Genomic DNA, 12,535 nt, shown 5'->3' on the forward strand with positions numbered 1-12,535 from the left:
AAAGGATTAAAACGACCAATTGGATTGATTGTATGGATTTGATATCAGATTAATCGATTAAACAACGAAATCCTGTAGAGGCCTTTGTTACGCTTGTCTTTTGTTGTCGACCTCACTACAGCCACAGTGAAAACTCTTTGTGCAGCGAGAATTCTTCGACGTGAATTTCCTTTTTCGACACGATCAAACATCCTCGCAGTTCATCGGACTTTGTGAATTCTTCCAGCTACGGAAGAACTTCGAATGCAAATGTGGAACTTTGATATTCAAGTTCGACACGATGAATGAAATCTTCGTGATATGTTGATCTCAACCTTCTTTCATCACAAATCTTCTATTTGGGAATAATCATGGCAGAAGGAGTTGAGAATGGACGGGATAGAATGCCCACTGAGAAGGGTTTGCAGTATAAAGCAGACGTCACAGTCAAGACATGGAGAGATGCCATTCGACTTTGGAGGAGAAGGGCAAATAAGCATCGCCAGCTTATAGTTGAAGACGATGTCAACACTGTGATGATTAAAGAATCCCGTAATCAAGTACAGGAAGCCATGGACATGGCCATTTCTTCTCAGGAAGAACTTGCAGCTATAGCTCCTTCAGCAGATCTTGATGATGGTGAAGATCTACTTGAGACTATCGAAGATGAACATTCTTCTTTAATGAGAGAAACAATGAAAGTTATTCTCCGATTGCAAGGTGGGACGCTTTCATCTAAGTCAGGTTCCCGATCATCCAGAGGGAGAGTTCAAGACTGGGTTGATCGTCAAGTGTCAGTTTCCCCTCGAGTTCAGAGTATAGTTGATGGAGGTAACAGTGCCCCTTCAATGGAACCCACGATTGAGATGAACAACTCTGCTCCACCTTCGGAAAGCCCTGCAACTAAGATTGGTCATCTACAAGAACCAAAGTCCAGCAATGATGATGTTCTCGCCAACAGTTTGAAAGAGTTGCTATCCTTGAATAGACTTCCTCTTCCAGAGCCTGGAATTTTCTCAGGTAACCCTCTTGACTACACGGCATGGAGGCGAAGCTACGACGCATTAATTGAACATCGTGGAATTCCTATGGCAGAGAGGTTCTACTTTCTCTTGAAATACATGACGGGTGAGCCGAAATCCTTGGTAGAAGGCTACTCTATGATCGGCGATGGCAGAGCTTACCTTAATGCGAAGGAAGCATTGGAACAGAGATATGGGGATCCATTTGTAGTTTCAAATGCCTACAGAGACAAGCTGGATGCTTGGCCCAAGGTTGGATCAAGAGACTCCTTTGGACTTAGGAGATTCGGAGACTTCCTGAAACAATGTGACGCAGCATCCAAGTATGTTCCGCACCTGAATCATCTTGATGACGAACGGGAAAATCAAAACCTACTGAGGAAACTCCCTGAATGGCTAGTCGTTAAATGGGGAAGGAAGGTTGTTCAGTGGAGACAGGATTGGAAAACCTTTCCACCATTTGCCATCTTTACAGAGTTCATTGACGAAGAGGCAACCGTTGCTTGTGATCCCGTCACCTCTCTTCAGTCTCTGCAGACCTCAAAGGAAAGGAAGAAGTCAACTCCTCGATCTTTGCAGACTGGAACACACAATCACAAAGATGGCTCTGCTGAGAAGAAATATCTGTCATGTGTCTTTTGCAAGGGTCAACACCATATTAGTGAATGTTCCTCATTCAATTCAGAAACGATGCAGAAGAAAAGACAGACTATTAAGGACAATGGTCTCTGCTTTGGTTGCTTGAGAAAGGGACACATGTCAAAGAGATGCAAGAAAAGAAATACATGCTCCGTATGTAAAGGAAAGCATCCAACTGCTCTACATGATGATGAGTGGAAAGAGAAGCGACGGGATGCTACTAACAGAGAGAGGAGCAGTAAGGAAACTCTGGAATCAAATTCTCATGCTTCCCAGTCAGATTCCAGTCAGTCTATGAAGTCATCGATGATTGTTCCGGTATGGCTATCACACGAGTCCAGTCGTAAGGAGAGACTAGTGTATGCGCTGTTGGACACGCAATCCGATACGTCCTTCATTCTCACACAAACCAAAGAAGCAATGGGAATCAAAGGCGTACAAATACACTTATTGCTTTCTACAATGACGAGGACAAATGAGAGAATAGCTTGTGAGAAGGTGACTGGATTGAAAGTGAAGGCTTACTACAACTCCGAGAAGGTAATTAGCCTCCCTCCAAGCTATACAAGAGACATTATCCCAGCAGATCGACATCATATTCCTACTCCTGACACAGCAAGATCCTTCAAACACTTGTCTAGGATTGCCAATATGATTGCTCCTCTTCAGGATGTTGAAATTGGACTCTTGATCGGCTACGACTGTGCCAAGGCTCTAGCTCCTCGTGCTGTCATCCACTCTCCTGACGAAAGAGGACCCTATGCAGTCCAGACAGACCTAGGATGGAGCATTGTTGGGACGGTGAACGCAGGTTATGTTGAAAGTCACAATGATCCCATTGGTGTGAGCCATCGTACAACTGTACGGATGGTGCCTGAGGAGGTACAGTTGAAAGGTCATCGCTCAGAAGTGATCTTCACGCATCCAGCTACTACAAAGGAAGAGATCACCCCTCTTCATGTTGTCCAACTTCTCGAAGCTGACTTCACTCCTGATAAGAAGCAGAAACCCTATTCCCAGAATGATTTGAAGTTTGTTAAGCTAATGGAGAAGGAGATTCACGTTTCAGAGAGTGGACACTACGAGATGCCCCTTCCCTTCAAGGAGAAAGAGGTACCTGTACTGCCTAACAACAAGTTTGTTGCTGCCAAACGTTTGAACCACCTGAAGAAAAAGTTTGAAAATGATGCCACCTACTATGACCAATACCTACAGCAGATGAACAATCTTCTTGAAAAGAAGTATGCAGAGAAGGTGTCCGAACCAGGTGAACCAGGCAAGCTATGGTATATTCCACATCATGGAGTACAGCAACCAAAGAAACTGAGGGTGGTGTTCGATTGCAGTTCACAGTTCAGAGGAGAGTGTTTGAACTCTCATCTTCTCACTGGCCCTGATTTGACCAATGCACTTGCTGGAGTACTGTGCAGATTCAGAAAAGAGAAGGTAGCCTTCATGTGTGACATCAAAGAAATGTTTCATCAGTTTCATGTCAACAAAGAGTACCGTGACTACCTGCGCTTCCTCTGGTGGCCAGACGGAGACTATCGTCGAGAGCCTACTGACTTCAGAATGAATGTGCACCTCTTTGGAGCTGCCTCTTCGCCCGGGTGCGCAAATTTTGGATTGAAGCAGATAGCAACCGACATGGCAGATAAAATAAGTCAAGATGCAGCCAAGTTCATCCAACGAGACTTTTACGTCGATGATGGGCTTAAGGCAGTAGAAACAGAAGAAGAGGCCATCGATCTTATCTCAAAGACCAAGAAGATATGTGGACATGGTGGTCTTCATGTTCACAAAGTTGTCTCCAACTCAAGGAAAGTGCTAGATTCAGTTCCAAAGGAAGATAGAGCTAAAGAAGTGAAAGAATTTAATCTTCTACTCGATCACCTGCCTGTAGAGAAAGCTTTAGGGGTGCAATGGTGTGTCGAGTCTGATACTTTCCGCTTTAGGGTGACCTTCCAAGACAAGCCTTTGACTAGGAGAGGTGTGCTGTCAACCGTGATGTCTGTGTACGACCCTCTTGGATTGTTAGCCCCATTGCTGCTTCCTGGCAAGATAATACTTCAGGATCTTTGTAGAACTTCTGCCGCTTGGGACGACCCCCTTCCAGACCTACTTCAAGACAGGTGGAATAAGTGGAAAACGGACATTCTCCAACTCAAAAGGGTCTCCATTGACAGGTGTTACAAGCCGGAAGACTTTGGGGAAGTCAAGAATGTCGAGCTACACCACTTCTGTGATGCGAGCAACCTTGGTTATGGTCATTGTACTTACCTGAGAATGATTAATGGAAGGGGGGAAGTACATTGTACGCTTGTGTTGGGCAAATCCAGAGTGTCACCAATCAAGACAGTCACAGTACCAAGGCTGGAACTGACTGCAGCTGTTCTGTCAGTGAAGATGAGCGCCTTTCTTCAAGCTGAGCTAGACCTCAAAATTGATAGGGAGGTCTTTTGGACTGATAGCCGAGTGGTGCTAGGCTATATCAAGAACGAGACAAGGCGTTATCATGTCTTTGTTGCAAATAGAGTCCGCCAAATTAGAGATGAATCATCACCCAATCAATGGAGGCACGTCAGCACTCAAGATAATCCAGCTGATGCCCCATCAAGAGGACTCACGGTCGATCAGCTTGAAGCATCAAAGTGGTTCATGGGTCCAGACTTCATTTGGGAAAGCGAAATTCCGGAAGAAACTGAGGAAGAAGCTACAGTCATTCCTAAAGATCCTGAAGTAAAAAGCAACACCCTCAGTAAAAGGGGTAGATGAGCTCGAGTTAAAGCGATTTGATCACCTCTCTAGTTGGTATCGAGCGAAGAGAGCTGTGGCGAACATCCTCCGTCTCAAATCATACCTACAGAAATGCTGCCAAGCAAGAGGAGATGGGAATGACGTCAAGAAAGTTGTGATGGAACCTCTGACTACTGAACGACTTCTTCATGCAGAGAAGGAAATCATAAGACTGATTCAGAGGAGGACATTTGATGAAGCGAAATCATCAGAGATCAGCAAGTCTCACAACGAAAGAGAAAGAAGGCGTCGTTGCAAGGAGACCAGTCGTTTGTGTCGTCTTGACCCATTTATAGATGATGATGGCATCCTTAGAGTTGGAGGACGTTTGAGGAGATCTGACCTCTCATTTGAAAGTAAACATCCTGCCATCCTTCCTCAAATTCACCTGACCAAGTTAATTGTATCTCAGTGTCATACTGAGGTGGCTCATGGAGGAAGAGGCATGACGACTAACCATCTCAGAGCAAAGGGATATTGGATCTTGGGTAGCAGCAACTTCATCTCGAAATTCATCTCCCAATGTGTAGTCTGTCGCAGACTTCGACAACCTCCACAAATTCAGAAGATGGCAGACTTACCTGAGGACCGTCTTTCCCCAGCTCCACCATTTACCTATGCTGGAGTTGATTGCTTTGGGCCTTGGCTAATAAAGGAAGGACGGAAAGAACTGAAACGCTATGGTCTGATATTCACATGTATGGCATCGAGAGGTATTCACATCGAAGTTCTACACTCCCTCTCCACCGACTCCTTCATCAATGGTCTCAGACGCTTCATTTCTGTCAGAGGCCCTGTAAGACAATTGAGATGTGACAGGGGAACAAACTTTGTAGGTGCTGAGGTCAAACGATGTGCTGAATCCAGTGAGAAACAAGTAAAAGACTTTCTCCTGAAAGAGGGATGCGACTTCATCGCTTTCAAGTTCAATGTACCTGCTTCTAGCCACATGGGCGGAGTGTGGGAGCGGCAGATCCGCTCCATACGTCAGGTCTTAGATGTTCTGCTACACCAGGCAGGCCAACAACTAGATGACGAGTCGTTGAGAACTTTGATGTGTGAGGCGGCTGCCATTGTAAACAGTCGTCCGCTAACCACCGACCTCCTGAATGAACCAACACATTCCACTCCATTGACTCCTAATCATCTGTTGACTCAAAAATCGAGGGTCATCTTCCACCCCCTGGTAGTTTCTCTCGAGAAGATGTCTACGCGAGGAAACGATGGCGGAGAGTACAACACTTGGCAAATGAGTTTTGGTGTCGATGGAAGAAGGAGTTTCTTTGTCAGCTTCAGTCGCGACAGAAGTGGACCAAGCCACATCGCAACATGAGAATAGGAGATGTGGTAATTATTAAAGACGATAACACTCCTCGCAATGTTTGGCCTCTTGGAAGAATCGTTGAACTGTATCAATCAAAGGATGACTACATTCGTAAGGTTAGGGTCATGGTAGGAGACAGAAAATTAGATAATGTGGGAAAACGAAGTAACCCAGTGACTTACCTTGATCGTCCCATCCACAAGCTAGTTCTTCTTCTTCCGAGTGAAGACCAGGAATAATTCCCAGCCAAGGAGCCAACGTGACTCATTAAGAAAGACTAAAATGCTCATACAGAATCTGATAATCTTCAAGTTAATTTGATGATTTGATCTGGACTATAATTCACCAAAACTTTCTTTGAGAACTTTGCATGGAGCACAGTCTGAACTCTAAACTAATCATAAGATATGAATACATCAATTTGTGGGTTATGGAAACAGAAATTGACTGTGTTAAAAATTTGAAGTAAAACTTTGATTTTACTGTCGTTCTAAACATTCTGAGTCTGATTTAAGACTATATTGCTTCGTGAATTTCAGACAATGAGTCTGATCATTGCAGAATAATTGCTTGATCATGTTTTTTCATACACATTCATAAAAACGTTTACCAAAATTCAATTCGATCGAACATACATTGGTCTGGAAATTAGACTAATTCTCGTCATTTTCATTCAGAAGAAAATTAACAATTTGGTATATTGCATATTTTCAAAGTTTTATAAAGATGCAAGGTGGAGAAAGTCTTGAGAACAAGTACGTTTCCAGTCGTATTCAAACTTTTCAAAGATGACTTTGTGTGTATTTCAGAATATTTCAATATTTTCATATACATGTATATAATGAGCAGGAAGAACGCATAAGTATATATCATAGAATGTTGAAATCTTCCAAGGAAGAGTGTTGATTTATCTAAAACATAACAAGTTTTGACTGAATTCAAGTTGAATTCATCTGAGATATGGTACACTATGCAATTTGTCTTTCTATTATATTGATGCAGATTATATACACGTATCTCACATGCATCGAGGTCTGAATCTATATATATGATTAATCTATATATATATCTCGTCTGAAGATGAGATTATAAAATTTATAACGATTGTCTTCCTTTTTGGCAGAAGCCTTTTTTCTTGGTTAGATAAATATTCCATGAAAATAGAGGAAAGGTACAAATATTGGAGGTTAAGTTCGTATTCTACCAAAATGATTTGTTTCTTGATTATGAATACTTATTGATTTCTTGAAGTAGTCAAATTGTGTGAACTTGATGTTTTTATCTATATACAAAGAAAATGAAAAAAAAGGTGAAAGGCAGAAAAATAGTAAATTGATGTTTTTGTTTTACATTGAAAGCCTTTCGAGTACTACGACACTTTCGAATTGGATTTACGCTTGTAAATTATTGTCAAAATTGAAGTATGACATTTTGCGATATCAATGTTTCATTATCATGTTTTGAAAGATGTAGTTTGAGTTTCTCATCATTTGTATATAGTACTTAGTGTATCATCTTATGGTTGATGGTATAATTTTACAGCCAGGGAATGTGATTTCGTGAAAATTTTCTAGGAAACGTTCATGTATACTTAGTCTAGTAGCGTAAATTTATCTTTTAGAAGTATACATGTATGTATTCTATAAAGTACTTAAATTTAGATTTATTCATTGCAGATGTTTTCTTGAGGTAAATTAATGCTTAATTTAAAGGAGCCATGTGATGAAAGTACATCTGAATTGATAAATTAGCGCACCAGAATTAGCGCAGAAGTGATTTAGCACTTTTTGCATACTTTCACTATTGCACTACCTGATTAACATATTTGTATCTAGCACTCCCTTAGTCAATGTGTACACTTACATAGCACCATGACAGTGCATTTGATTTTTGGACATTGGGTTGTGTGAGGGACCAGGATTTTGCCCTTCAAAATCACAAACATCCTGGCTCAGAAGACATTCAATTTACTTGAGAAAGCAAGCAAAGAGGTTAGTTGATGTTTTATTTTATATATTTTTAATTATGGTCTAAGCATAAAGTGAGATTTTAGAGATCTTTTTCTTGGTTCATAATGACTAATGATAATGTGTATGTAGTATGTATAATGTATGTACAAACTATAGCAGGCTCATCGATCCCATTCATAATCAAATAAGACTCAAGAAACTACATTTGTACTACATTTATTATATGATATATAAAGAATGATTGTTGATTTGTACTTTTATTCTTATAATTGTGAGAACAAAGCTGAATTGTGTTTGTAGTTTGAAACCTTTAATGAGTAAACAATCATATGTATAGTGGAGAGAATTTGGAATCTAGTTTATATTAGACTATTTAGGTCTTCCAAAGATTGATGTTGCACTATTGATATTTAAGATGCTTTGTTTGCTGGTATTTATGATTCCTTTTTCTTTATCATTGACTCCACAGTTTTCACGGATTAAAGATATCAATCAGATTAAAGGAACGAATTGGTTCGAAAGAAGGATTAAAAGTACCAATTGGATTCAAAGGATTAAAACTACCAATTGGATTGATTGTATGGATTTGATATCAGATTAATCGATTAAACAACGAAATCCTGTAGAGGCCTTTGTTACGCTTGTCTTTTGTTGTCGACCTCACTACAGCCACAGTCCCACTTGGCACAAATGTTCCTTGAGTCAAAAGAAAAAGATTCATCCAAAGAGACACGCTGTATCTATGCAAATAAGCAAGTAATTTGCATAAATTTGCATATTATGTCGATATAGTAAAAACAAGTAATTCAGAATAAATATTTCAACAGAACTGCCCTAAATATGAAATAAAGACTTAGGGTAAGACAGGGAAGAAAACTGTCATAAAATAATTGGGATATCCTTGTTTATTATTACCTAATTTACATAAATTATGCAAATTATAATTTAAAACAGAGTATTCTTTCAAGAATCCTGAACTGTTTTTATAAATAACAGCAATTAATACAAAATGTCAACATTCTACATGAAAGAGAATATATTAGCGAAAACATCGATATGCTTCATGACAGTATTAGTGTCTTAATTTGCTTAGAAAGAGGGCAAATATGTCAAAATGTATGACGTGATATTGCGCTAAAACGAGACCAAAACAACCTCTATGTCACAGTCACACTCACGAATCGGACAATAAAGCGATCAATGGTATGTCATTCGAGATAACACAATCTCAACACAATAGCTTCCATCGGCTTCTCGTATCGCTTTTGTTGGTGTGTCTGCCACACCGTAATCTGTGATACATACGGGCAAAATGCATTTCGGTATCGGTAAAACACTATTAATTTTGTTTTATTTGTTTCTCTTGGAAAATTTACAGGAGACATTGCTTTGCAGGTTACTGCTTAAATGAAGCTCTGGCACATGAATCATGACGAATGTACCCCACATCAATCCATATTTTAACTTTGTTAAAATATATGTCTTTTGGAGACCCCGAAGTGGCAAAACTGCATTCCCCGGCTCGCGGCATTCTCGCTACTTTACAATACCAGTTTGACTTGTTTGACAAGTTGCGTTTTTGGTATAATAAAGCAACTTTTATATCTATATTTCATATTTATCTATATTGATAATATTATTAATGTTATTATTATTATTATTATTGTTCTGCAGTTTGTAATAATGTTCTAGCACAGTAAAGGCTATAACCCAACAGGAGCATGCCTAGGATACCCTTTTCCCTTTTGGTTTTATGTATTCAAAAATCGTTTATTGTCTTTAGAACTCTTAAAAGATTACTTTTGTTTGTATCAGGGGCGGAAATTTCTCCCAAAAGGTAGGGGGGACAAGGGTCTGGAAAATTTGACAAGCAAAAAAATAAAACGCTATTACCTAAAATTAAAGGTCATTTTGACGAAAATATATTTGACAAGCAAAAAAAAATTAATAAAAAAAAGGTCATCTCGTCCCAAAACGTACGTTTTATTCCCATTTTGAGTGATATATTTCTTAGCATCACCAAAGACCCAAAAAAGTAGGGGGACATTTGATATTGTGTCCCCCCTACTATTTTGAGTAGGGGGGACACGTCCCCCCTGGGATTTCCGCCCATGGTTTGTATTGATATCTTGGAATAGATTGAGGAGAAAATACTCTACAATTGACATGTAGAAGAGCTGTAGTACATTGAAAAAAAAGCCACACGTAAGCTCTAAAATACTCAAACCCCTTTATTGCTTCCACTCTATGTTAAATTTAAATATTTTCAGAGCCCATTCGGGAGAAAGATACATTTCTACTACACACAGTAAAGCCTCTTTACTTTCTCCTCTTGAAAAAAACAAACATAGAAGGCATTGTTTTATATCTCATAAAATAAGTTCGTGTACATGACGGTGGCCTGTCAAAGTTGCCCAACCCTTTATTTTGTTTTGACAATATATATTTAGAATATCGTCTAAATGAAGCCCTCATCTGGAAAAGGGCACTTATTAAAGGCAGCATCTACATTACATAGAGGAGGCCCTGGTACTTGGAAGCGGGGGCTGAAGCACAACGCAAGATTTTCCGGACGAGGGGGCGGGAGGGGGGTGCTGCGTGTGTTATTCTCGATAGATAGCACCCCCTGGAATTCCGGCAGATGTGACAAAACGAAAAAAAAACGAAACGTTACCCCCAAAAAATCATTTTGTAGTGCAATCCTTTTTGTTTATTTCCTGTAAAATTTATTGATGTAAATTTGAAAAACGAAAAAGGTTCAATGTAAAATTTTGGTCCCAAGAAATCAAACAAGCTTCAGCCCCCTCTTCCAAGTGCCAAGGCCTCCTCTATATAATGTAGATGCTGTCTTTAATAAGTGCCCTTTTCCAGATGAGGGCTTCATTTAGACGATATTCTAAATATATATTGTCAAAACAAAATAAACGGTTTTTGGCAACTTCGACAGGCCACCGTCACGTACACGAACTTATTTTATGAGATATAAAACAATGCCTTCTATGTTTTTTTTTCAAGAGGAGAACGCAAAGAGGCTTTACTGTGTGTAGTAGAAACAGTGGCGTAACTACGGGGGCCCCCCATCGGCTGCCCCCCCCCCCCCCCAAAAAAAAGGGGGGAAAGGGCGAAAAAGCGGGAGAAAGGAAGAGAAACGTAGTGGAGAAAGAAGAAATTATGTTCATTATAAATGTTATATTATATTATAATTATGTTATATTACATGAAAAAACATTTTTCACACTTTTGAAACATTATTTGCTCACATGGCCTATGACTTTATTGTTCCTGGTGCTCGCATAGACCGTTTAAAGAGATAATAATCCTGATGTACTAAAACCTTCTGTTTTCAAATCAATACTGTACACCAAATACATTACCTCGCAATTCGAGTCATAAGTTTTTCATGTAGTGACATTTGCTCTTTTTTATGACTACTTAAATTGATTGCCCTATTTAAGGTCTAATATAAAACATTTCCTGTCCGTGCTAACGTTCGCATTAGTTGTTTGGTGAGATGTCTACTCTTCAATGAATTTCTAAAATCAGTCCTTAAAATGCCTAGTTTTCTGATCTCAATATCAAAAATTTTCAGCTCGCGCTTCGCGCTCGCATCATTTGGTTAATGAAATACGTACAGTCTTAGTGAATTCCTGCAAACAAACAAGACTTAGAATGCCTCTCTTTAGGTCTGAATTTCCGAAATTTTCAGCTCGCGCTTCGCGCTCGCAGTATTTGATTAGTGAGATGCGTATGATAATCATGATTACCATGTCTCCAAAAAATGCTTAATGTGTTTATATGTAATTCTAACAAAATCAGCAAAGGTTGGTACTAGCATTAGATGACTTTGCTGAGATATGTATAATCTTAATGGATTCCTAAAATATATTCCCCATTTTGGGTCAATATATACAAAAATTTCAGCTCGCGCTTCGCATTGTATAGCGAGGCAGGTACATATCATGATTACAAAAAAAATTGCTTATAATGTCCCTTTTTAGGTCTGAATATCAAAAATTTTCAGCTCGCGCTTCGCGCTCGCATTATTCAATCAGTGAGATACATATCCGTTTAATAGCACTGCAAAATGTTTCTATTAGGTCAGTATACCTAAAAACTTAGCGCGCTTCGCGCGCTCCCTAAGTGACTCGATTTTTTTGCTGGTGCCCCCCAATGCCGTGGCCCACGGTACGCCACTGAGTAGAAATGTATCTTTCTTCCGATTGGGCTCTCAAAATATTTAAATTCAACATAGAGTGGAATCAATAAAGGGCAGTGTGGCTGTTATTCAATTTACCACAGCTCCTCTACATGTCAGTTGAAGAGTATTTTCTCCTCAATCTATTCCAAGGTATCAATACAAACAAAAGTAATCTTTTAAGAGTTCTAAAGACAATAAACTATTTTTCAATACATAAAACCAAAAAGGGAAAGTGTATCCTAGGCATGCTCCTGTTGGGTTATAGCCTTTACTGTGCTAGAGCACTATTACAAACGGCCGAACAATAGCCTTTACTGTGCTAGAGAACTATTACAAACGGCCGAACAATAATAGTAATAATAAAAATAATAATATTAATAATAATAATAACAATAATAATATTAATAAAAGTTATAATAATATCAATAATGATGAATGTAAATATAAAGATGTAGATATAAAAGTTGCTTTATTATAACAAAAAAAAACGCAATTTGCCTTGCCGATGGCTTTAAAACAAGATATTTTTTGTATTTAAAGTCGAAATACGGAGAGGGGATGGGGTAAATTCGAAAGGCTCCCGTTGGCTTAAATAAACAAAAATATA

General features: G+C 39.2%; 2 protein-coding genes across 2 annotated transcripts; both read left to right on the plus strand.

The window, feature by feature from the left end:
* Window positions 1-350: 350 nt before the first annotated feature.
* LOC121426564 lies at window positions 351-4,415 on the plus strand. Its single transcript, XM_041622914.1, has one exon. It carries the CDS (start codon window positions 351-353, stop codon window positions 4,413-4,415), a length of 4,065 nt encoding a protein of 1,354 aa, XP_041478848.1.
* Window positions 4,416-4,554: 139 nt separating this feature from the next.
* LOC121426565 lies at window positions 4,555-5,769 on the plus strand. Its single transcript, XM_041622915.1, has one exon. The coding sequence runs from the start codon at window positions 4,555-4,557 to the stop codon at window positions 5,767-5,769; it is 1,215 nt and encodes a 404-aa protein (XP_041478849.1).
* Window positions 5,770-12,535: the final 6,766 nt, after the last annotated feature.

The sequence above is a fragment of the Lytechinus variegatus genome, chromosome 13 (genome assembly GCF_018143015.1).
Source record: "Lytechinus variegatus isolate NC3 chromosome 13, Lvar_3.0, whole genome shotgun sequence".
Taxonomy (NCBI): Eukaryota; Metazoa; Echinodermata; class Echinoidea; order Temnopleuroida; family Toxopneustidae; genus Lytechinus; species Lytechinus variegatus.